At 48.1% G+C, this 26,299-nt stretch overlaps 2 protein-coding genes across 2 annotated transcripts; both read left to right on the forward strand.

The window, feature by feature from the left end:
• Window positions 1–9,041: 9,041 nt before the first annotated feature.
• Window positions 9,042–9,832, forward strand: LOC123057470 (uncharacterized). Its single transcript, XM_044480427.1, has one exon. It carries the CDS (start codon window positions 9,174–9,176, stop codon window positions 9,543–9,545), a length of 372 nt encoding a protein of 123 aa, XP_044336362.1. The 5' UTR covers window positions 9,042–9,173; the 3' UTR covers window positions 9,546–9,832.
• Window positions 9,833–11,291: 1,459 nt separating this feature from the next.
• LOC123059772 (leucine-rich repeat extensin-like protein 3) lies at window positions 11,292–12,551 on the forward strand. Its single transcript, XM_044482255.1, has one exon. The coding sequence runs from the start codon at window positions 11,525–11,527 to the stop codon at window positions 12,083–12,085; it is 561 nt and encodes a 186-aa protein (XP_044338190.1). The 5' UTR covers window positions 11,292–11,524; the 3' UTR covers window positions 12,086–12,551.
• The last annotated feature ends 13,748 nt before the right edge of the window (window positions 12,552–26,299 follow it).

A 26,299-nucleotide genomic window follows, 5' to 3' on the forward strand; every position in this document is an offset into this window, starting at 1 on the left:
GGTATGAAGTCCCTCCTCTCCCCCACTATATATAGGGGTGCCAAGGGGGGTGGCCGGCCCTAGGAGATCCAATCTCCTAGGGGGTGCGGCGGCCAAGGGGGGTTTCCCTCCCCCCCCAAGGCACCTAGGAGGTGCCTTACCCTCCTAGGACTCTTCCCCCTTAAACCCTAGGCGCATGGGCCTATGTGGGGCTGGTGCCCTTGGCCCATTAGGCCAAGGCGCACCCCCTACAGCCCATGTGGCCCCCCGGGACAGGTGGACCCACCCGGTGGACCCCCGGGACCCTTCCGGTGGTCCCGGTACAATACCGATAACCCCGAAACTTGTCCCGATGCCCGAAACAGGACTTCCCATATATAAATCTTTACCTCCGGACCATTCCGGAACTCCTCGTGACGTCCGGGATCTCATCCGGGACTCCGAACAACATTCGGGTTACTGCATATACATATCCCTACAACCCTAGCGTAACCGAACCTTAAGTGTGTAGACCCTACGGGTTCGGGAGACAAGCAGACATGACCGAGACGACTCTCCGGTCAATAACCAACAGCGGGATCTGGATACCCATGTTGGCTCCCACATGCTCCACGATGATCTCATCGGATGAACCACGATGTCGAGGATTCAATCAACCCCGTACGCTATTCCCTTTGTCTATCGATATGTTACTTGCCCGAGATTCGATCGTCGGTATCCCAATACCTCGTTCAATCTCGTTACCGGCAAGTCACTTTACTCGTACCGTAATGCATGATCCCGTGACCAGACACTTGGTCACTCTGAGCTCATTATGATGATGCATTACCGAGTGGGCCCAGTGATACCTCTCCGTCATACGGAGTGACAAATCCCAGTCTTGATCCATGTCACCCAACAGACACTTTCGGAGATACCCGTAGTCTACCTTTATAGTCACCCAGTTACGTTGTGACGTTTGGCATACCCAAAGCACTCCTACGGTATCCGGGAGTTACACGATCTCATGGTCTAAGGAAAAGATACTTTGACATTGCAAAACTCTAGCAAACGAACTATACGATCTTGTGCTATGTTTAGGATTGGGTCTCGTCCATCACATCATTCTCCCAATGATGTGATCTCGTTATCAATGACATCCAGTGTCCATAGTCAGGAAACCATGACTATCTGTTGATCAACGAGCTAGTCAACTAGAGGCTCACTAGGGACATGTTGGTGTCTGTTATTCACACATGCATTACAATTTCCGGATAACACAATTATAGCATGAATAGAGACAATTATCATGAACAAGGAAATATAATAATAATGCTTTTATTATTGCCTCTAGGGCATATTTCCAACACATTGTTGTTTGTTACTGACTCGCGTATTCGATGCCGTTGGTCTAGCTCCAAGCGGTTACAGACAGTTAATTACCATGAATAATTCCTTGTGAAATACTATTAACTCTTTCGTTCTTATAAAATACTTATATATATAATAAGGTGTAGTATTGTTTTTCTTTTAATAAAGTCAAACGTTTTTCCATTATTGAACAAGATTAAAGGTAAAATGTCAAAATATACAACTCTAAAGCCAACTAGTATTTTTTTGTGGTGTGGGCCACTAATAACAAAAAACCATCACATGTTTATACTAAATATTTTTATTTCCTTAACATTTAATTTATCGCTAAATTTAAGTATTTTTAAAATTTATAGTCTTTACAACCAATACCAACTAGTATTTATTATTGTTGTGCCCAATAATATTAACCACATAATTGTGTCAATATCATGATCCAAAATTCACTATTATGCAATTAAAGAATCTATGTTTACAAATACACCATTCCGAAAGTAGAACTCATGAAACTTATGTTATTTAAAAAATAATTTCGGGCATTTTGCTACACTAAATTCCATCTAAATCTAAGAAGAAAAATACAAAACTGGCGACATTGAATGCTAATTTTGAACTCTTAAATGTACCATATCTTTTATATATTTTTGTGTCCATTTTAGTTTTTGAAAGATATCTTAGTAGAGGGTTCTACATTAATGTGTATGTCTAATAATTATCTTTTTCTTATAATACAGTGGGGGTCCCCTATTTTATAGACTAAGAAAGGAGCTTCACCTTTATAGAGTAAAGAAAGGAGTCTTCACAATCAGAATCAATGGCGGAGCTTGAGCCAAATTCTTGGAGGGGCGATGGGCTGGGGGCGGCCATAACATGTTTTGGGCTGATTTCCATTGATTATATGGTAAGCGATACTCAAAGAAAATCTTGTGGGCTGGGGGACGGAGGCCCGAGTTGGCCCTCACAGAACTCCGCTACTGTTCACAATATCTATACTATCTATACTATTATATAGTGTACTAGTTTTGAAGTTTTGAATCTCAATGCTAGGAAAGAATGTGAACCGTTGATATAGTCCATCGAATGGTCCAAAATGTTGGGATTCGCATCTACAGTACCAGCTACAATGCATCTGCAGTATAGTGAAGATTCTGCTGTTTTCCAGAACCATCTACAAACAAGGAAAGTTCACCTGCTTGCTACTGTTGTGCATTTGTGTGTGTAGCAGGCCGAACCGAGCATACAAATAGACAGGCAGTCTGCGGCAGCGTGCACGCTAATCACGTTGGCAAGGAACGAGGTGATGTTTTGGCCTTTTAGGACAGTTCTTAGAGTTGGCTGTACTATAAGATACTGACTGACTTGGGGATGGTGTGAGAAGTATTCATTGGTGGTTAGCGCATATGCATATCTGATGGAATGATTAGAGAGTTTTTGGATGGAGAAAAAGAAGCAAGATGGTCTCAACCATGGAACACGGCGATGAACATTTCCTTTCTGAAAAATATTGAAGGGGGCTAGAAATAAGAAAAGAAACTTTTGTTGTACCTCGCAGAAAAACTTTGGTTGTATATGAGAAAATATACTGGAATAAAACAAATATGGAAATTGATCTGTCCAGACTTATTATATGCAGACCCGTTTATGTTTCATTTTTCATTTTTAATAAAGTTTATAGTTTGAGAATTGTTCTTCTCACATTGTAATAACTCATATATATCTCAATGGACGACTGATAGAATTACTTTCTTGCTTGCTGTAGGGGGCAAAAAGTAGATAAGTTTTCAACATTGTGATAATCAATAATGAAAATTTGAAATGTCCTGAAATTAACATTTGTATGGAAGTAAGTGTAAGCATGCAAAGCATGTGCTACTTACTAGTTTACATGAAGCGGCCATGAAAAAAAATAAGACAGAATTAGACCAAAAAAATTGCAACAAAGAATTAATTGGGCATCAAACCAGTCATGGCTTCACAAAAATCTATGAAGTTGAATATTAACTTGTAACCAGACATTAAAGTGCAGGGAAGATAGATCTCAGCCTCGAAAACGAAATCATTTGTCCTTTCCAGATGTTTAATGCCACACAAATCACGATCTCCATAAAGCATGGGATAGGAATGAAATGTGTAGGTTTGTATAAATGACAACTAAGGACTCAAAGATGATCCCAATGAATATGCAAGAAGTCCCAACAACAAGAACATAATACCACATAGGACACAAAAGCATGGGCTAAGATCGCATCGGTTGTTTCTTGTTCTCAAGTTGGAGTTGTGGCGGCGCTGTTCGGATGGGGACGATCTAGGCAATGGGTGGTCCGTTCCGTGATCTTTTATGGCACCAGTCTTGCTTGTCATCGGCGTGTGTGGCCGGTTGCATGCATGGTTTTTTGTGTGGCTCATTGTGACCTTTGTCGTGTGGACTCTGTCGGCGGCCATCCGACGTGACTTGGAGTCATTTTCTCGGTGAAAAGTGATGATGATGACGCCACTGTACAACCTGGAAGATGTTGTGTGCCTAATCCATGGGTCGCGGCGCCTTTCATCCAGTTTTTTAAGAACTAACTAGGCAGCTCCATTATACTTAATTAATAAAAATGGTGGTTAGTGGGTCAACAGACCTCACCCCGGAGCTCACCCTCAGCAGCCTCATCTCCCACTAGTCCACCTTCACCGCCTCTTGCACGTCCTTCGTTAGATTCATGACATTTTTTGCGAGCACTTCCCCGGCAATGCTCGTCCAGCAGGTCGTCTCCTCTGGCAACGACCCCACCCCCGCGCTCGGCGAGCCAGCGGCCAATCTCTCCGAGGACGATGTCAACGAGTTTCCAATTACATGACCGTCATAACAAAGATAGATAAACTAATTGCCTATCCTATTACATGACCGTCATCCAAACCGGTTGAAGATATCCCGCGCTATCATCTTCCACCGGACAGATCCAGTAACCAAATGCTCCCGGCCTCCGTTGGAGTGAGTAACGACCACATACGGATCAGCGCAGTAACTCGGAATAAAACCTGCAAAAAATGAATATTTGTTGTTCTGTTAAAAGCCAAATCATTTCTGCAATTCTAAATTGCCCACAACAAAGCACATACTCCTACACAAATGTGTCTAGCTGTTTCGGACTCTATCCCAACAAGCCACGTTTCAAATAACATACTGACCGAATTCGGAGGAGTAATGTTAAAGGCAATATGCACCGTGTGCCACAAAGCTCTTGCCAACGGGCAGTCAAAATAGAGGTGCTTGATAGTTTCGTCCCGATCACAAAAACTACACCTAGTAGATCCTGTCCAGTTACGCTTAACCAAATTATCCTTTGCTAAAATGACTTGTTTATGTACAAACCACATAAACATTTTAATTTTCAAAGGAACTTTGACTTTCCAAACCTCTTTGGAACTAGGAGTGACACTAGAGTCAATGACATCGATATACATCGACTTAACTGTGAACTCTCCAGACCTAGTGAGCTTCCAACACAACTGATCGGGCTGATGAGATAGCTGAACCTCTATCAGTCTACTCACCAAATGAAGCCATGCTTCCCACCGGTCATCAACAAGCGCCCTCCTAAACTGAATATTGAGGGGAATGGACTGCATAATCGTTGCAACAAGAGCATCACGACGTTGAACAATACGATACAGGGATGGATACTACAGCGCCAACAGCGTTTCACCAAGCCAGGTATCCTCCCAGAAGCGAGTGGTGTTTCCATTACCGACTATAAACTTTATTCTATTAAAGAAGACAACTTTGACTCTCATAAGCCCCTTCCAAAACGGCGAGTCCGTCAATCTCACTGTCGCCTGGGACAACGTCTTGGACTGCAGATACTTACTACGGAGAATCTGCGCCCACGTGTCCTCAGTCTCAACTGATAGTTTATACAGCCACTTACTGAGAAGACATCTGTTCTTGACTTCAAGATTGTCGATACCAAGGCCCCCCTGGTCCTTTGGTTGACAGATGATATCCCATTTGGCGAGTCGGTATTTTCTCTTTAGTTCATCACTCTGCCAGAAGAACCGGGATCGATAGAAGTCCAGCCTTTTCCTAACACCAACTGGGACTTCAAAGAAAGATAAGAGAAACATAGGCATACTCGTGAGCACCGAATTAATAAGAATCAGTCGGCCTCCATATGACATGAGTTTGCCCTTCCAGCAACTCAGTTTCTTCTCAAACCGATCCTCGATGCACTTCCATTCTCCGTTTGTTAGCTTACGACGGTGAATGGGTATACCTAAGTACGTGAAAGGTAATGCCCCCAATTCGCATCCAAACAATTGCCTATAGGCCTCTTGTTCCTCATTGGCTCTGAATCTTTGGACACCTGGCCCATGTCTTCTTTTCGTGACGCGACGCCAGAACCGACAACCACCACCATAAGAGGTAGGAACGCACGCTTCATCTAGAAAAGAGAAACTCCTCTGAAGCGTCAACTGGTTCGGCGCATGAGCGAGGCTTCGGTGTGTTAGAAGAAGTTGAGAACAGGATCAGACCGGTCGACGTATACATGATAAATGTTTGAACCGGTGGCCGCATGACAACAACCTGTGAAGTGCAGCCACCTCCATGTTTTACTCCACCCAATCTATTCCATGTCGATCAGGTAGTTTAAACCAAAAGCCGACACAAAATCGAATGGCAGGCATAGTTTGTTTCTGTTTCGTGTTGACAACGGCGGTTGTAATCTGTGGGGCGCATGCCCACCGTTTTTTTCTTATCCAAGGCCATCTACAGGGAGCACCCTGCGAATTGAGAGGTAGGAGTACTCTTGAATAAGGCAAGAAAAATAGTGGAAATCATGCACACGCTACATACAAAGTTGTATGTATTTATGTATGTATGTATGTATGTAGTGTATCATGTAGAGTGGAGAGCAGGGAAGGAAGGATAGGGCCACCAGACCACAAATGCTTGCTGGATTCCAGTGGAGTGGAGGAGGTTGTTGTTGCTGCCCACTTGGCTTTATTTCCTACTCCTAGCCTCCAAAATCAGGATGAAGCCAAAACAGTCGTCGGATTTGGTGGGCTCTCCCCACCGCAGTGGAGTACCATTCATCTTGCAAAACGCCAGCTCCAAACTCCTCCTGCCTACAGTAAGTAAGCCGCATGCATGATTTCAGGATGGAGATGCCATGATTCGGAAAGGGATGGTCGAGCAGTGAAGCAACAGGCAACAGCAGTTCCTGTACTGTACTGTAACTGACCAGACTGCAGCGTCCGCAGATGATCGAGATGTTTTTTTTTTTTTTTTGAAACGAGGAGATGATCGAGATGTTACTGAGCAAACAACACTGACAGACAGATATAGACTGGTCGGTTACTTACCTGTCATTGGTGTCACTCCAATTACTTACTTACCTGTCAAGTGATCCATCCGTCCGTCGATGTATACTCACATCAACGGACTCAAGATGCAAGGTAGGTGCTACGACACGCTCCATCTGCTGCTTTCGTTTTCTCACTTCATCAACTCAAGATATAACGTATACACTACTGACGTTTGGTAGACAGTGGCACCTGTAATTAACTGACAGACGTCTCCGGCACACTTCACAGGTTCAGCTCAGTCCTCGGTGAAGCAAAAGCTTCTCCCGTTGACCTGCCATTGCCAGCCAGCGTCAACCTTTTCCCCTTCTTTTCTACAATGAGTTCGCTGAAAATGACGCTGCAGCTTGCCTTCCGTTTCCATGGATGGATGTCACTGTTATACTTGTCACTTGTCACTAGGTGGCTGCTGCTGCCCAAAGGTCTCGTCTTTCCCTCGCAAAAAAGAAAAAAAGGTCTCGTCTTTCAGCTTTTGTACCGTTGCCGCCTGACGCCGCACCCACACCCGGCTCGATCGCAACGTCTCAACCTTACCCGAGCTTAATTGAGGTAATTGCACAAAGAGCAGTGCTACGCAGCCGACGATATTGCAGCCGATGCATGCACGACGGTAGGTAATCACCGTTAGATTAAATCCCTGCATGATTACGGGACGTAAGATCCTACTATCGTCCACAAGTCGTCCATCAGATATCGTGTGTGAAGCTATTCCGTTGCACAAACCACCGCTTGTTGGGGCTAGTGCTGCATAAAACACCTATTATACAGGTCTGTTGCGAAGAACACGACATATTGGTGTAATACATTGCAAATAGGTCTAATCTAGTGTTTAGACGCATTAACATAATTTCAGATAGATAGGTCCCGCTTGTAAGGGCAATGTCAACCGGCCGATGCAAACAAACATGATTTTTATTTGTTTTTTGTTCGTTCGGGTCAGCCAAGCAGACGCTTGTCCGATTTTTGATTTAGAACGGTCAGTGCGCCCACCTTAACCGACACATTTGTCCACGTGGTGTTAAATAAATAAATAGGCACATAAAATATTTAAATTTAAAACATAATTAAACATTAAAACCTCCAGGCAAAGTCCACTTCAAACATAATTAAACATAAAAACATAATAAAAACAAAAAAGCCTCCTAGCCGTCCTCGCCCATAGCCCTAAGTGTCATCCTCGTTGTTGGAGCAGGTGAGGCCGAGGAACTCCGGCGGCTGCGCCCAGGGGAACAACATCTGGTAGGCCGCCAGCTTGGCCTCCTCCGACAAGGCCGCCTGGCTCAGGGCGCCTCCTCCTCCTGCTCCCGCCGCTCCACCTCCTCCTCCTCGTGCAGCCAGCGCTGTCGGTGCTCATCCTCCCCGCGCTCGCGTTGCATGCGGCGCTCCCCATCGGCCCGCTCCTCCTCTAGCGCGGTGCCACTGCTAAAGTTAGGTCACTTGCTCCTCCTCCGACGCATCGAGCCACACCCGCGGCGTGCCGACCCTCCCGCACGACGCCCTGCCACCACATATGTCCCGGTGGCTACGGGCGGAGCCGCCGCGGGCGCATACGATGGCGGTGGTAGTGAAGGATAGACGCAATCACCGGCCGCGGAGAGCTAGAGCTCCTCCTCCGAACCAGGTGTGTGAGATTAGTCATTATTATTTTGTGATGACCACTACTTGGATGTAGTGGCCACATAGAAACTACTTGGATGCTAAAATCTAATGGCAACAATATCTACCATGTTTTTGGTGCTAGTGATCACATGCCGAACTTCTTTCATTCAACATTTTGTTCAAAATTTAATAATTTTAGAAAATGTGAAAATTTTGACATTACCATTTAGGGAAAGTTTTACCCCATTTAGACCAATGGTTTGCTAGAGTATGGAAGTTTTAGTTAGCCCATACTATTTTTTATTCAAATTTTGACATTTTCAGTAAAATGTGAAACAATTCCTGTAAATATTACATGTATTCAATATTAATTTGGGAAAGTTACGGCTCAATTGGACCACATGTTTGGGAAGACAATGACAGTCTAATATGTTGGCTGTTGTGGCCGGTTTTTATTGCCATATGTGCACTTACAAGCAAGACCTATCTATCTGGAATTATATCAATGTGTCTAAACACTAGATTAGACCTATTTGCAATTATTACACCAATATGTGGTGTTCTTTGCAACAAACCTGTATAGTAGGTGTTTTGTGCAACACTAGCCTCAATAAGTGGTGGTTTGTGCAATTCCCTCAGCTTAATTGGAAACCCGCGTGACCCCGAACCCGTCGCTAATGGCGGTCGTCACCGCCGTTGTAATCCGGTCGCGTTGGTTTCACCGTAGCCATGGACGCGACGTCACGTCTCTATCTCCCCGGCTACTTAACCAATCGGGACGCCCGCCTCCAGCCGCAGTCCACGAACCCATCGCTACAGCGGTGCGGCCTCGCCTCACCCACCCACATCACCACCGCCGAAAAAGAAGATCCCGGAGAAGCGGCGACCGAGGAAGGATGCCGTCTGCGCGGCCGGCGGTCTTGCTCGTCGCGGCCCTTTGTCTATGGTGGTCGGCGACCGGCGCGCTGGCGGACGGCGGCAACGGCACGGTGTGCCTGTGCACGGGCCCGCAGTGCGTGCCGCCCTGCCCCGTCCCGGGGACGCCGCCGACGACGTCGCCCACGCAGTTCCCCTTCTGCCCGCAGCGGCCGCCGGCGGTCGGGCCCTTCCCCTGGGAGCAGCAGCCGCCGGCGTCGCCGAGGTCGGGGTCGGGGTTCCCTCAGGACGCGGGCTTCCTCGCGGCAGCAGCGGCCAGCCCCGCTAGGAATCCGGCGGCGTGGCTGGCGGTGGCCGCCTTGTGCTCTGCTTTCCTGCTGCTCCCGCACTAGTAACCCTCTATCTGGCTAGCTCATCCACCCCTGTAGATTGACGGATGTTGTCTGAATACTGACGGCTGCTGTGCTGATGTCTGAATCTATATGAATGTAATTCTAGGTCTTGAGTTCAATTCTAAAGGCAATCTAAGAAGGGTTGGTTGGGTTCCTCCTTTCTGCATCCTGTTCTTGTTCCTCCCTTGATTTGTTTGTTCATGGAGGCAATAACTTCTAAGTTTTCGTTGCAACTGGATGCTGGGGCTCTGCCAGATCTGATATAATACAGCATAGAGTACTACCAATTTGGATCTGTGTATGTATGATTGGTGCTTTATGAGATGTTGAGATGCATGGTCTGGAACATGCACATATTCTTTCTTGAGAATATTATTGACTCTTGGCGGCACTGTTGGACGCTGGTACCATCTTGTAGTGCTGTCAGACATGGCAATGGCCAAACAGTCTTTCAGAGCACAAGCCGCTCAACTTTGATTGGTCCTTTTATCTGTGATAGACACTGCAGTCCTTGCAAAGTTCATCTCCGAAATGAGAAAAAAAAATCCCGGCAAAAGAAAAATGGGAAACTACGGAGCAAATCCATTATTCTCACAGCACTACATAGTCTACATTATCCATCATTCAGCTATAACTGAAAATTCATCTTGTCTCAGAAAAAACAAAGCAACTGAAGTCGAAAATCAATACTGAACCTACGGTTACTAGTAGTACCTGTGAATCAGATCGCACCACCGGTTCAGTTTCCCAACAAAAACACGAGTTAATGCAGCTAGAAATGAATAGGAGCATTGCCAAATACCACCATCAAAGAAAGAAAGAAAGAAACCTCTCCGTTTGGCGGCATCACTGAAGCGACAAGGCCTCAACCAAATCTCTCACCATCACCAATGAATTTACCAGCAGAAGATGAAGCTGATTACTGTGGGGTTTTACACTTTGCAGTACTACTGCACAGTGCTCCTCTGTCAGAAAAACCAAAAGTACTAATTGAAAAAACAAAATGAAAACTCGACCTACAGTTACTTGTACAAAGTTAATACAGTACGTACTCATCAAAGTAAATTAGGAGGCTCATTAAGAAACCTGCCATTGGGCTGAGAGGAGCGTGCGTTTTCAGAACGGACATCACTGAGGCGTCACCCACTGACGCGTCAAGGCCTCGACCAAATCTCTCACTATCACCAACGAAAAAACAATATCAGAAGATGAAGATGATGAGGCGCCTCCAACGTTCTCAAGACCCACTAATTGCCGACATGGCAATAGAATAATGAATTTGTAGCCTCTGCCCAGGAATAAATTCAAAAAGTAGCACAGCATGCAGTTTCTATCTACCCGGTACTTGGATATTCAGATTATCCCAAGCACAGATTGATCTGTGCCTACTGATAGATAGATAGATATATAGGTATAGATAGATACACAAAGAAATGAAAAACATTCCGGTCACTTTCAGGCAGCGGTCGACTAGAAAATAAAGGGTGCGGAGAAAGATGTGCGTGCCCTTTAATTTCTTTCTGGTGCTTCTCTGTGTGTAGGGTAGGATCGACTCGACTGAGATAATCATGCAGATCAGAGAAGAAGATGGAGCCGTTTGAATCACGTCACCTTTTCTGCGAGGGAGGGTCCATCCGTGATATGATTAGTCCAAAGTTGTATAATGCAGCATGCTTAGCTTGGCTGCCGCTTGGGTAGCTACCTGCTAGAATACACCCACGCACGCACACACTGAGAGAGCAGAGGAAAAGGAGACGAGACGACGGACGACGACGACCGCACCACTCCACTCCACAAAGCCCAACCGCTAAAGCGCCGAGGCCGACCATTATAACCCACACAAATTTCCCACCCAGAGGAGAGAACCCCGAGCCGAGCCGAGCACACCAAAAAGGAGAGGAGGAGGAAGAAGCTAGAGAGTCGCGCAGCTAGAGAGCACGGCCGCGAGAAAGGCTCGAGCTTTTCTTGCTTTCGGCGCCATGGCGAGGCGGACGGCGCAGCGGTGCGGGCTGCTGCTGGTGGCGGCGCTCCTCGCGGTGGTCGCCGTGGCGGACGACAGCGGCGAGAAGTGCACGGGCGAGTGCGGGAACCCGTGCGGCATCCCGTGCACCTACTCCAGCCCGCCGCCGCCGGAGCCGGCGATGCCCCCGCCCGTCTACTACCCGCCGCCGGCGCCCGTCTACTCGCCGCCGCCGCCCGAGGCCGTCTACCCGCCGCCCACGCCCACCGCCGACTGCCCGCCGCCCCCCACCGAGGGCTACACGCCCGCGCCCTACACGCCCACGCCGTCCACACCGTCCGGCGGGTACACCCCGACGACGCCCTCCGGCGGGTACAATCCGACTCCGTCGGGTGGCGGGTACAACCCCACGCCGTCCGGGTGGTTCACGCCGCCCAACTTGCCGTCGTACCTGACCCCGCCGGGGCCGCTCTACCCGCAGGACCCTGGGTTCCGGCCCAACGCCGCGCCGGGCGTCTCCGCGTCATGGCGCGCGGCGGCCCTCGCGGCTTTGACGGTCGCCGGCGCCCTGGCCTTGTGATCGCCACCGACCGACGCACCGATCGCGCCATGGCAAGGTACACGTGGGCGCCTCCGGAAGGCATGGGGCCAGCAGCTGCACCGTTCGACCGATCGATCCATGGAGCCGGTGAGCAGCAGTGGTGACCATGGTAACCGAAGGGCGCGCATGCATGGCGTACGTTTTAATTGAATTCCGTTGATTCCGTGTTGATAATAAGTAAGGTTAGGGGAAGCAGGTCGATCCATCTCGGTGTTAATAATTTTTTTGAGTTTTCATTCGTGCTGTGTTCATGTTCAGCCGTACATCGGCGTCGGCAGATGAACCGTTCTTGTCATGTACGTACGTAAGTTGGGTCTCGTATTTCACTTTGGTCAATCATAGGAAGGGAAAGGGTCACTACATGTTCATCAGACGATGTGATACTGATACATATTTATGCTTCTGATTACTCACACTTGAATTCTACTCCATGTTTCATGTCTCATCTTCATGGTATGTTTCGATGATCACCAACTCATGCACCATGGTGCTGAGTTGTTGCTTTTGCTATCCCGATCAATGTGTGCAACCTAACTAACCTCCGTGTTAGGTACATTAACTAACACATCGAGCATCCGCACATGCGTTGCACCGGCCGGTACATGCACACGCCATCCGATCTTTAGCTAAAGTTGAGGTAGTATATCCATCCATGAACACGCTAGTGGCCGACGAGGTCGATCGATGGAGAGCAAATTAGGCCATCAATGGCGAAAAGCAATGTGCCGGGCGGTGCGGAAATGTGTGTGTGCGTCGAGGCAAACGTGTCGATGTCCAAGACCAAGCGGTCGCACTCGGTCGATATATCGGTGGTTGCGGCGTCGCTGTCCGTCGACCGCCATGTTTTCAATTCCTCCAGGCGTGCAAACGTACGTACGCAGTCGCACCCAAGGCAAATCATTGATGCGTGTGCAGTGCAAGTATGTAGCGTGTGCATCATTGGAACTTCGGAGTGACGGAAGCTTTGCATGAGTCTCTCATCGACCTGCCAAGCTGGATCGATGAGCTGCACAGAGTAGTGACACACAGGCATGCATGCACACGTGGCAGGGCCTGATAATACGTAATAAAAGGTGAAACGGACAGGAGTGACGGTAAATAAGTAGGAGTACCCTATGTTCGAGCCGGGAGCAAAGTCAAGCTACGTTCCGGCCGTGTCATGCATCGCCATGCCATTTTGTCTACACGAAAAAGAGGCATAGTCTTTTGGACCGTGGAGCGGCTAATTTATTCTGCGTATAATTGACACAAGTTGGCGCCTTTGGCGTACTAGTTGTGTACGTACTCTCTTTGACTAATCGTATAGACGAGGGCGTAGAGCTGCCCTCCCTTTTTGTTGTACAAAAATCCCTTAAAGCGTTTTGAAATGTGGTAAGCAGCCGCGGATGGATTTGTTCTGCGTAGTATCACTTTTGGCGCGTGTACGTACGTGTCTTTTCGGCCTTAATTAGAGAATATGTACCGGGAGAAAGCAATGCCTGCATATTTGTGGTTGGACGCTTTTCAAACTCAAAGTTCATGCTCTGTTTCTTTCTGCCAACAAGATAATAATAACTAGTGTATGAGAAGAGAAGAAGAAGAAAGAATGTCACGCCTCACCCTCCCCACTGCAGGCCCACATTTCAAGTGCTCAATAATGCATGCCACTCTATCATCTATCAAGATATATCACACATTACTATGTGCACCGGGGAGGCTATGATGTTTTGGCCTGCGGATCGAAACGATCCGCGATCTTGCGGATCGCCATCCGCCGTTCCTACATGTCTTAGCGGCGATGGCGACAATGAGGGCGTCAACCGAGTTCATCATGTCAGTAGGTCTCTCGTTCCGTTGTTTGATCGTGTCGTTCTCCCTCGATCGAGAGCATGTTCGCCGATCTTATCTTCTCACCTGTTTGGCTAGGTGGCTCATGTGGCTCTCCGAAGCCTTTGAGGTAAATTAGACCGGCTTGTGTGTGTTTGGTCTTCTGCGGTTTTTCACTGGATGTATGGAGTAGAGTCGAGGTGTAATGCAAGAGGGTAGACATATAGTTGACATCTATGCATTGCACGGCCCGCCTTACGACCCATCTCGCCATGCTCCTCTCATCGGCGATACCAGTCCAAAGTTTTTTTTTTCCGAAACGGAATACTAGTCCAAAGTAAGACCACCACGGTGAGACCGAGACACGAAACCCTAGATACCGGACCTCATTAGCCGGAGGTTTGCATATTAGATTTTTTTTTGGATATTTGGAACTCTCTGTTGTCCATCATTGTGAAGTTTTTTGATTCGCAAAAAAGAGAGAAGTTTTTTTGGATTTTCATAGGCGTAATTTATTCTTGCCGAAATGCAGTCAAGGCCCGGGAGCAGGCAGAGCAGGTGTCAACCGAAGAATGTTGTACTCCACAAAAGCGTAAAGTCCTCAATATGAGATGCTGCAGGTATACTACATTTTTGCTGCGCGTGCCACCTTTTAGGATTGGACGGGTACTACATTGTGTGGCGTCGCCAACAGATTGGCATGCAAAGGCGGGCATCGCTTTAATTCCTGCCCCATGATATACACAAGAAAAGATGCATGTTAGGTGCGTGCGTGCTCCATTCTATCAAGCTTGGGCGGCACATCTCGTCATGGATGGATGCAGCCAAGTCTTTTGTTGTTGCGGTCCTCAGGTTGAGAGGAGGAATCCTACACGCACGGGCACATGCTAACGGATTTTTACGGGGAAGCTTAGAGGCAGTTAACATTGGAGCTACAGTTAAACTTGGTGTTTCAGCTGTCATGGTATGGGCCTTACTGGGATTGGTCACGTACGATACAATACAGTACTACTGTGCAGTAAGGCCAACTCCACCGCGCGACCCTATCCTGTCCGCCCCCGTCCGTTTTGGGTAAAAGGGACAAACGAGACGGCCCAACGCGCGGGCGCAAACGGACTTTTGTCCGCTTTGTGTCCGCTTTCGACCCATCCCCGGCCCAAAATTGCGCCGGTTTTGGGGTGAAACGGACAACGCACGAACGGGCGGGACGCGCGCGCTTGTCCTCCCCTGGCCCGCCTGTCAGTGGGAGAAACCAAAACCCCCCCACGCCCATTTGACGCTATTTCCCCCAAACCCTCCCACGTCCCTCCCGCCACCCCCTCTCTCCCCCGTACATGGCCGACGCCCCGCCGAGTTCCAGCGGCCTGGCCGTCGACCCGACCGCAAAGGTGAACAAGAAGGCGCCAAGGAAGCCGCGGTCGGAGTGCACGCCGGAGGAGATCGCCAAGTTGGACGCGGAATCGGCGAAGAGGAGGGAACGGAGAGCGGCCGTCAAGATCAATGCCGCCGCGGCCAAGTTCGCCGCCCAGCGCGAGGAGCTGGAGGCCGCGCGGCGCAAGGCCGCTGCCGATGAGAAGGAAGACCTCGTCAACAAAGCGCACGCCATCCTCATGCTTGGCATGGGCCGTCCGGTGGGATTCCATGCAGCGGCCGTCGGCCCAGCAAGCACAGGCTCGTCGGTCGTCCGGCCTACGCACTGCCAGTCGCCGACGTCGCGCGCCGCGCCCATGTCGCCCGGCTTTCCTCCGCCCAGGCACGACGGCCAGACCCATTTCTCGGCGTCGCCGGACGTGGGCTTGTTCGCGCCGTCCACACCACGCCACGCGGCCGTCATCGACCTCAACGTCACGCCTGGGTCCAGCAGCGGCGGGCGGCCGTCCGTCGAGATGCAAAGAAAGCAGGCGCGTGCACCGTTCACGGGCACCATGCCGGCCCCCCGCGTGTTGTTTGACGGAATGCCATCCTCAACGCCGACGGTGGACGACCCCTTCTACAACCAGTACATGGAGGACGTGATCTTCCAGGGTGGGCATGGCCGTGCCTACGACCCCGAGGAGACCCAAAGTCAGGATGGCCGCGCCCAGTACGTGCCCGATGAGGAGGCCGACGACCGTGCTGACTACGACCATGGTGATTCGTGGCATGAAGACGACGACATCTATGTCGAAGGTGAAGATGAAGATGAAGTCAATGATGTTGATATTAGTGGCGCTCCATTGTTCATAGACGAGCTCACCCAAAGAGCGGAAGCACAAAAGAAGCGGAAGAGCATTCACACCGGTTCATATACACAAGATGAGGACAAGTTGATTTGTCCATGTTGGATGGAGATTAGCCAAGATCCAAGGACCGGCGCGCAACAAAAGGGCATTGTTTTTTAGACGAGAGTCCACAAAACATTTCGTGAAAGGAAGATGTTTGAGCCCTACCAAATTGCAAGCAACCGTGGCATCGGTAAAAAAGATGGTTGTTCATCCAACAAGAGTGCAACAAGTATTGTGTCGCATTTGAGAGTGTTGAAGCATGGCCCGTGAGTGGTCTCGGCGTTGGGGACATGGTATGCTCTTCTCTTTCTAGCCCTTTCCTTGCTACGGCCATGATACTTCTGCCGTGTATATGTTTGCATGTTCACTTGTTGTTGATCATGTGGTGTAGGCATTTCAATCTTTGAAGGCATTCAAGGCCCAGCACAATGACAAGCCATTCACTCTTACGCATTGTTGGACGCTCATCAACAATTGCCCTAAGTTCAAGGATCAATACCGTGAACTTCAAAGGAAGAGAGGCAAGAAAACGGCCAAGTTCGCCGGAGGTGGGGATGGCAAGGCGTTGAAGAGGCCGAGGGGCAAGACCAACTCCAAGGTGGACGACATACGTGACGCCTCAACCATGGCCTTGCATGACACTTTGCATGGCATGATGTCACATAAGGATGTGAGGGACGAGAAGAAGCGGCAAAGCAAGGACGAGCAAATGAAGCAATACCTAGACCTCCAAAGACAGAAGCTTGAGATGGAGGAGGCGGCCAAGAAAAAGAAGATAGACATGGAGGAGGCGGCCCGGCAAAGGCAGCTCGACATGGAAGAGGCCGCCCGGCAAAGGCAGCTCGACATCGAGGCCGACAACGTCAAGGCCAGGCAGAGGCAGCTCGACATCGAGGCCACCAATGCCGCCATCAAAGCGAAGGAGGTGGCCCTTGCGATCATGAGCGTGGACTTGTCGAAGATGAGCGACAAGACGAGGGCCTGGTTCGAGGCCAAGCAGAAGGAGATGCTCGACGCCGAAGGTCTGAACTAGGTAGTCCGATCGGCGTGGCCGTTCTTTTTGGAGGCTGGCATGGGTGCCGCCCGCCCGCTGGGCCGCTGGCAGTGTGCCGGCGAAAAAACATTCACTTTGGGGCCGGCTATGTTGCCGGCCGCTGGCTGTGTTGCCGGCGAGGACAACTATTCATTGTTGGGGAACGTAGCAGAAATTCAAAAATTTTCCTACGTATCACCAAGATCTATCTATGGAGAGACCAGCAACGAGTAGAAAGGAGAGTGCATCTACATACCCTTGTAGATCGCTAAGCGGAAGCGTTCAAGTGAACGGGGTTGATGGAGTCGTAAGATCACCGATGATCCTAGTGCCGAACGGACGGCACCTCCGCGTTCAACACACGTACAGCTCGACGATGTCTCCCACGCCTTGATCCAGCAAGGAGAGAGGGAGAGGTTGAGGAAGACTCCATCCAGCAGCAGCACAACGGCGTGGTGGTGATGGAGGAGCGTGGCAATCCTGCAGGGCTTCGCCAAGCACCTACGGGAGAGGAGGAGGTGTCACGGGAGGGAGGGAGGCGCCAAGGGCTCAGGTATGGATGCCCTCCCTCCCCTCCACTATATATAGGGGCAGGGGAGAGGGGGGAGGCGCAGCCTTTCCCCTTCCTCCAAGAAAGGGGTGCGGCTAAGAGGGGGGGAGGAGTCCATCCTCCCCAAGGCACCTCGGAGGTGCCTTCCCCCTTTAGGACTCTCCCCTTTTTCCTATATCTTGGCGCATGGGCCTCTAGGGGCTGGTGCCCTTGGCCCATGTAGGCCAAGGCGCACCCCCTTCAGCCCATGTGGCCCCCCGGGGCAGGTGGCCCCACCCGGTGGGCCCCCGGGACCCTTCCGGTGGTCCCGGTACAATACCGATGACCCCGAAACTTGTCCCGATGGCCGAAACAGGACTTCCTATATATAAATCTTTACCTCCGGACCATTCCGGAACTCCTCGTGACGTCCGGGATCTCATCCGGGACTCCGAACAACATTCGGTAACCACATACAAACTTCCTTTATAACCCTAGCGTCATCGAACCTTAAGTGTGTAGACCCTACGGGTTCGGGAGACATGTAGTCATGGCCGAGATGTTCTCCGGTCAATAACCAACAGCGGGATCTGGATACCCATGTTGGCTCCCACATGTTCCACGATGATCTCATCGGATGAACCACGATGTCAAGGACTCAATCAATCCCGTATACAATTCCCTTTGTCTAGCGGTATGGTACTTGCCCGAGATTCGATCGTCGGTATACCGATACCTTGTTCAATCTCGTTACCGGCAAGTCTCTTTACTCGTTCCGTAACACATCATCCCGTGATCAACCCCTTGGTCACATTGTGCACATTATGATGATGTCCTACCGAGTGGGCCCAGAGATACCTCTCCGTTTACACGGAGTGACAAAATCCCAATCTCGATTCGTGCCAACCCAACAGACACTTTCAGAGATACCCGTAGTGTACCTTTATAGCCACCCAGTTACGTTGTGACGTTTGGCACACCCAAAGCACTCCTACGGTATCCGGGAGTTGCACAATCTCATGGTCTAAGGAAATGATACTTGACATTAGAAAAGCTTTAGCATACGAACTACATGATCTTGTGCTAGGCTTAGGATTGGGTCTTGTCCATCACATCATTCTCCTAATGATGTGATCCCGTTATCAACGACATCCAATGTCCATGGTCAGGAAACCGTAACCATCTATTGATCAACGAGCTAGTCAACTAGAGGCTTACTAGGGACATGGTGTTGTCTATGTATCCACACATGTATCTGAGTTTCCTATCAATACAATTCTAGCATGGATAATAAACGATTATCATGAACAAGGAAATATAATAATAATCAATTTATTATTGCCTCTAGGGCATATTTCCAACAGTCTCCCACTTGCACTAGAGTCAATAATCTAGTTCACATCGATATGTGATTAACACTCAAGGTCACATCCCCATGTGACTAACACCCAAAGAGTTTACTAGAGTCAATAATCTAGTTCACATTTACCATGTGATTAACACTCGATGAGTTCTGGGTTTGATCATGTTATGCTTGTGAGAGAGGTTATAGTCAACGGGTCTGAACCTTTCAGATCCGTGTGTGCTTTACAAATCTCTATGTCATCTCCTAGATGCAGCTACCACGTTCTATTTGGAGCTATTCCAAATAACTGTTCTACTTGGAGCTATTCTAAATTGTTGCTCCATTATACGTATCCGGTATCTCTACTCAGAGCTATCCGGATAGGTGTTAAGCTTGCATCGACGTAACCCTTTACGACGAACTCTTTTACCACCTCCATAATTGAGAAAATTCCTTAGTCCACTAGTTACTAAGGATAACTTTGACCTCTGTCCTGTGATCCATTCTTGGATCACTCTTGTACCCCTTGACTGACTCATGGTAAAGCACACTTCAGGTGCGGTACACAACATAGCATACTGTAGAGCCTATGTCTTAAGCATAGGGGACGACCTACGTTCCTTTCTCTCTACTCTGCCATGGTCGAGATTTAAGTCTTAACTTCATACCTTACAACTCAGGCAAGAACTCCTTCTTTGACTGATCCATCTTGAACACCTTCAAGATCACGTCAAGGCATGTGCTCATTTGAAAGTACTATTAAGCGTTTTGATCTATCCTTATAGATCTTGATGCTCAATGTTCAAGTAGCTTAATCCAGGTTTTCCATTGAAAACACTTTCCAAATAACCCTATATGCTTTCCAGAAATTCTACGTCATTTCTGATCATTAATATGTCAACAACATATACTCATCAGAAATTCTATAGTGCTCCCACTCACTTCTTTGGAAATACAAGTTTCTCATAAACTTTGTATACACCCAAAATCTTTGATCATCATCAAAGCATACATTCCTGTTGGAAATATGCCCTAGAGGCAATAATAAAAGCATTATTATTATATTTCCTTGTTCATGATAATTGTCTTTATTCATGCTATAATTGTGTTATCCGGAAATCGTAATACATGTGTGAATAACAGACATCAACATGTCCCTAGTGAGCCTCTAGTTGACTAGCTCGTTGATCAACAGATAGTCATGGTTTCCTGACTATGGACACTGGATGTCATTGATAACGAGATCACATCATTAGGAGAATGATGTGATGGACAAGACCCAATCCTAAACATAGCACAAGATCGTATAGTTCGTTTGCTAGAGTTTTCCAATGTCAAGTATCTTTTCCTTAGACCATGAGATCGTGTAACTCCCGGATACCGTAGGAGTGCTTTGGGTATGCCAAACGTCACAACGTAACTGGGTGACTATAAAGGTAGACTACGGGTATCTCCGAAAGTGTCTGTTGGGTGACATGGATCAAGACTGGGATTTGTCACTCCGTATGACGGAGAGGTATCACTGGGCCCACTCGGTAATGCATCATCATAATGAGCTCAGAGTGACCAAGTGTCTGGTCACGGGATCATGCATTACGGTACGAGTAAAGTGACTTGCCGGTAACGAGATTGAACGAGGTATTGGGATACCGACGATCGAATCTCGGGCAAGTAACATATCGATAGACAAAGGGAATAGCGTACGGGGTTGATAGAATCCTCGACATCGTGGTTCATCCGATGAGATCATCGTGGAGCATGTGGGAGCCAACATGGGTATCCAGATCCCGCTGTTGGTTATTGACCGGAGAGTCGTCTCGGTCATGTCTGCTTGTCTCCCGAACCCGTAGGGTCTACACACTTAAGGTTCAGTTACGCTAGGGTTGTAGGGATATGTATATGCAGTAACCCGAATGTTGTTCGGAGTCCCGGATGAGATCCCGGACGTCACGAGGAGTTCCGGAATGGTCCGGAGGTAAAGATTTATATATGGGAAGTCCTGTTTCGGGCATCGGGACAAGTTTCGGGGTTATCGGTATTGTACCGGGACCACCGGAAGGGTCCCGGGGGTCCACCGGGTGGGTCCACCTGTCCCGGGGGGCCACATGGGCTGTAGGGGGTGCGCCTTGGCCTAATGGGCCAAGGGCACCAGCCCCACATAGGCCCATGCGCCTAGGGTTTGAAGGGGGAAGAGTCCTAGGAGGGGAAGGCACCTCCTAGGTGCCTTGGGGGGGAGGGAAACCCCCCTTGGCCGCCGCACCCCCTAGGAGATTGGATCTCCTAGGGCCGGCCACCCCCCCTTGGCCCTCCTATATATAGTGGGGGAGAGGAGGGACTTCATACCTGAACGCCTTGGCCTTTGGTTGCCTCCTTCTCCCTCCCCAACACCTCCTCCACCTCCATAGTGCTTAGCGAAGCTCTGCCGGAGTACTGCAGCTCCATCAACACCACGCCGTCGTGCTGCTGCTGGTGCCATCTCCCTCAACCTCTCCTCCCTCCCTTGCTGGATCAAGAAGGAGGAGACGTGGCTGTTCCGTACGTGTGTTGAACGCGGAGGTGTCGTCCGTTCGGCGCTGGTCATCGGTGATTTGGATCACGTCGAGTACGACTACATCATCACCGTTCTTTTGAACGCTTCCGCTCGCGATCTACAAAGGTATGTAGATGCATCTAATCACTCGTTGCTAGATGAACTCCTAGATGATCTTGGTGAAACGAGTAGGAAATTTTTTGTTTTCTGCAACGTTCCCCAACAGTGGCATCATGAGCTAGGTCTATGCGTAGTTCTTCTTGCGCGAGTAGAACACAATTTGTTGTGGGCGTAGATTTGTCAACTTTCTTGCCGTTACTAGTCCTTTCTTGCTTCAGCGGTATTGTGGGATGAAGCGGCCCGGACCAACCTTACACGTACGCTTACGTGAGACCGGTTCCACCGACTAACATGCACTAGTTGCATAAGGTGGCTGGCGGGTGTCTGTCTCTCCTACTTTAGTTGGAGCGGAATCGATGAACAGGGTCCTTATGAAGGGTAAATAGAAGTTGACAAATCACGTTGTGGCTTTAACGTAGGTAAGAAGACGTTCTTGCTAGAACCCTAATTCAGCCACGTAAAACTTGCAACAACAATTAGAGGACGTCTAACTTGTTTTTGCAGCAAGTGGTTTGTGATATGATATGGCCAAAGTTGTGATGAATGATGAATGATCTATATGTGATGTATGAGATGTTCATGCTATTGTAATAGGATTCACGACTTGCATGTCGATGAGTATGACAACCGGCAGGAGCCATAGGAGTTGTCTTTATTCTTTTATATGACCTGCGTGTCATCAAGAAACGCCATGTAAATTACTTTACTTTATTGCTAAACGCGTTAGCCATAGTAGTAGAAGTAATAGTTGGCGAGCAACTTCATGGAGACACGATGATGGAGATCATGATGATGGAGATCATGGTGTCAAGCCGGTGACAAGATGATCATGGAGCCCCAAGATGGAGATCAAAGGAGCTATGTGATATTGGCCATATCATGTCACGTTTATTATTTGATTGCATGTGATGTTTATCATGTTTTGCATCTTGTTTACTTAGAACGACGGTAGTAAATAAGATGATCCCTCACAATAAATTCAAGAAGTGTTCCCCCTAACTGTGCACCGTTGCGACAGTTCGCTGTTTCAAAACACCACGTGATGATCGGGTGTTTTATTCAGACGTTCACATACAACGGGTGTAAGACAGATTTACACATGCAAACACTTAGGTTGACTTGACGAGCCTAGCATGTACAGACATGGCCTCGGAACACAGAAGACCGAAAGGTCGAGCATGAGTCGTATAGAAGATACGATCAACATGAAGATGTTCACCGATGTTGACTAGTCCGTCTCACGTGATGATCGGACACGGTCTAGTTTAACTCGGATCATGTAATACTTAGATGACTAGAGGGATGTCTAATCTAAGTGGGAGTTCACTAATAATTTGATTAGTTGAACTTAATTATCATGAACTTAGTCTAAAATCTTTGCAATATGTCTTGTAGATCAAATGGCCAACGTAGTCCTCAACTTCAACGCGTTCCTAGAGAAAACTAAGCTGAAAGACGATGGCAGCAACTATACGGACTGGGTCCGGAACCTGAGGATCATCCTCATAGCTGCCAAGAAAGATTATGTCCTACAAGCACCGCTTGGTGACGCACCCGTTCTCCCTGCAGAACAAGATGTTATGAACGCTTGGCAGGCACGTTTCGATGACTACTCCCTCGTTCAGTGCGGCATGCTTTACAGCCTAGAGCCGGGGCTCCAAAAGCGTTTTGAGAGACATGGAGCATATGAGATGTTCGAAGAGCTGAAAATGGTTTTCCAAGCTCATGCCCGGGTCGAGAGATATGAAGTCTCCGACAAATTCTTCAGCTGTAAGATGGAGGAAAACAGTTCTGTCAGTGAGCACATACTCACTATGTCTGGGTTGCATAACCGCTTGACTCAGCTGGGAGTTAATCTCCCGGATGATGCGGTCATTGACAGAATCCTCCAGTCGCTTCCACCAAGCTACAAGAGCTTTGTGATGAACTTCAATATGCAGGGGATGGAAAAGACCATTCCTGAAGTATTTGCTATGCTGAAATCAGCAGAGGTAGAAGTCAGGAAGGAACATCAAGTGTTGATGGTCAATAAAACCACTAAGTTCAAGAAAGGCAAGGGTAAAAAGAACTTCAAGAAGGACGGCAAGGAGGTTGCCGCGCCCGGCAAGCAAGCTGCCGGGAAGAAGCCAAAGAATGGACCCAAGCCCGAGACTGAGTGCTTTTATTGCAAGGGAAGCGGTCACTGGAAGCGGAACTGCCCTAAGTACTTAGCGGATAAGAAGGCCGGCAAAACAAAAGGTATATGTGATATACATGTAATTGATGTGTACCTTACTAGTGCCCGTAGTGGCTCCTGGGTATTTGATACCGGTGCAGTTGCTCACATTTGTAACTCAAAGCAGGGGCTGCGGAATAAGCGGAAACTGGCAAAGGACGAGGTGACGATGCGCGTCGGGAATGGTTCCAAGGTCAATGTGATCGCCGTCGGCACGCTACCTCTGCATCTCCCTTCGGGATTAGTTTTAAACCTTAATAATTGTTATTTAGTGCCAGCTTTGAGCATGAACATTGTATCGGGATCTCGTTTAATTCGAGATGGCTACTCTTTTAAATCTGAGAATAATGGTTGTTCCATTTTTATGAGAGATATGTTTTATGGTCATGCTCCTATGGTGAATGGTTTATTCTTTATGAATCTCGAACGTGATGCTACACATGTTCATAATGTGAGTACCAAAAGAAGTAAGGTTGATAATGATAGTCCCACATACTTGTGGCACTGCCGCCTTGGTCACATAGGTGTCAAACGCATGAAGAAGCTCCATGCTGATGGACTTTTAGAGTCTCTTGATTATGAATCATTTGACACGTGCGAACCATGCCTTATGGGTAAAATGACCAAGACTCCGTTCTCAGGAACAATGGAGCGAGCAACCGACTTATTGGAAATCATACATACCGATGTGTGCGGTCCAATGAGTGTTGAGGCTCGCGGTGGCTATCGTTATGTTCTCACCCTCACTGATGATTTAAGTAGGTATGGGTATATCTACTTAATGAAACACAAGTCTGAAACCTTTGAAAAGTTCAAGGAATTTCAGAGTGAGGTTGAAAATCAACGTGACAGGAAAATCAAGTTTCTGCGATCAGATCGTGGAGGAGAATACTTGAGTCACGAGTTTGGGGCACACTTAAGAAAATGTGGAATAGTTTCACAACTCACGCCGCCTGGAACACCTCAGCGTAATGGTGTGTCCGAACGTCGTAATCGCACTCTGTTAGATATGGTGCGATCTATGATGTCTCTTACCGATTTACCGCTTTCTTTTTGGGGCTATGCTTTAGAGACTGCCACATTCACTTTAAATAGGGCTCCGTCGAAATCCGTTGAGACGACACCGTATGAATTATGGTTTGGGAAGAAACCTAAGCTGTCGTTTCTAAAAGTTTGGGGATGCGATGCTTATGTCAAGAAACTTCAACCTGAAAAGCTCGAACCCAAGTCGGAAAAATGCGTCTTCATAGGATACCCAAAAGAAACTATTGGGTACACCTTCTACCTCAGATCCGAAGGAAAGATCTTTGTTGCCAAGAATGGGTCCTTTCTGGAGAAAGAGTTTCTCTCGAAAGAAGTAAGTGGGAGGAAAGTAGAGCTTGATGAAGTATTACCTCTTGAACCGGAAAATGGCGCAACTCAAGAAAATGTTCCTGAGGTGCCTGCACCGACTAGAGAGGAAGTTAATGATCAAGATACTTCTGATCAAGCCCCTACTGAAATTCGAAGGTCCACAAGGACACGTTCCGCACCAGAGTGGTACGGCAACCCTGTCTTGGAAATCATGCTGTTAGACAACGGTGAACCTTCGAACTATGAAGAAGCGATGGCGGGCCCGGATTCCGACAAATGGCTAGAAGCCATGAAATCCGAGATAGGATCCATGTATGAAAACAAAGTATGGACTTTGACTGACTTGCCCGTTGAGCGGCGAGCCATAGAAAATAAATGGATCTTTAAGAGGAAGACAGACGCGGATGGTAATGTGACCATCTATAAAGCTCGGCTTGTCGCTAAGGGTTATCGACAAGTTCAAGGGGTTGACTACGATGAGACTTTCTCACCGGTAGCGAAGCTGAAGTCCGTCTGAATCATGTTAGCAATTGCCGCATTCTATGATTACGAAATATGGCAAATGGACGTCAAAACGGCATTCCTTAATGGTTTCCTTAAGGAAGAATTGTATATGATGCAGCCGGAAGGTTTTGTCGATCCTAAGAATGCTGACAAAGTGTGCAAGCTCCAACGCTCGATTTATGGGCTGGTGCAAGCATCTCGGAGTTGGAACATTCGCTTTGATGAGATGATCAAAGCGTTTGGGTTTACACAGACTTATGGAGAAGCCTGCGTTTACAAGAAAGTGAGTGGGAGCTTCTTTATATGTAGATGACATACTTTTGATGGGAAATGATATAGAACTCTTGGACAGCATCAAGGCCTACTTGAATAAAAGTTTTTCAATGAAGGACCTTGGAGAAGCTGCTTATATATTAGGCATCAAAATCTATAGAGATAGATCGAGACGCCTCATAGGTCTTTCACAAAGCACATACCTTGATAAGATATTGAAG

The sequence above is a fragment of the Triticum aestivum genome, chromosome 3A (assembly GCF_018294505.1).
Source record: "Triticum aestivum cultivar Chinese Spring chromosome 3A, IWGSC CS RefSeq v2.1, whole genome shotgun sequence".
Lineage (NCBI taxonomy): Eukaryota > Viridiplantae > Streptophyta > Magnoliopsida > Poales > Poaceae > Triticum > Triticum aestivum.

Bases quoted from the DNA above. Each gene is read 5' to 3' on its own strand.
- LOC123059772 (XM_044482255.1), top strand. From the start codon at position 11,525: ATGGCGAGGCGGACGGCGCAGCGGTGCGGGCTGCTGCTGGTGGCGGCG.
- LOC123057470 (XM_044480427.1), top strand. From the start codon at position 9,174: ATGCCGTCTGCGCGGCCGGCGGTCTTGCTCGTCGCGGCCCTTTGTCTA.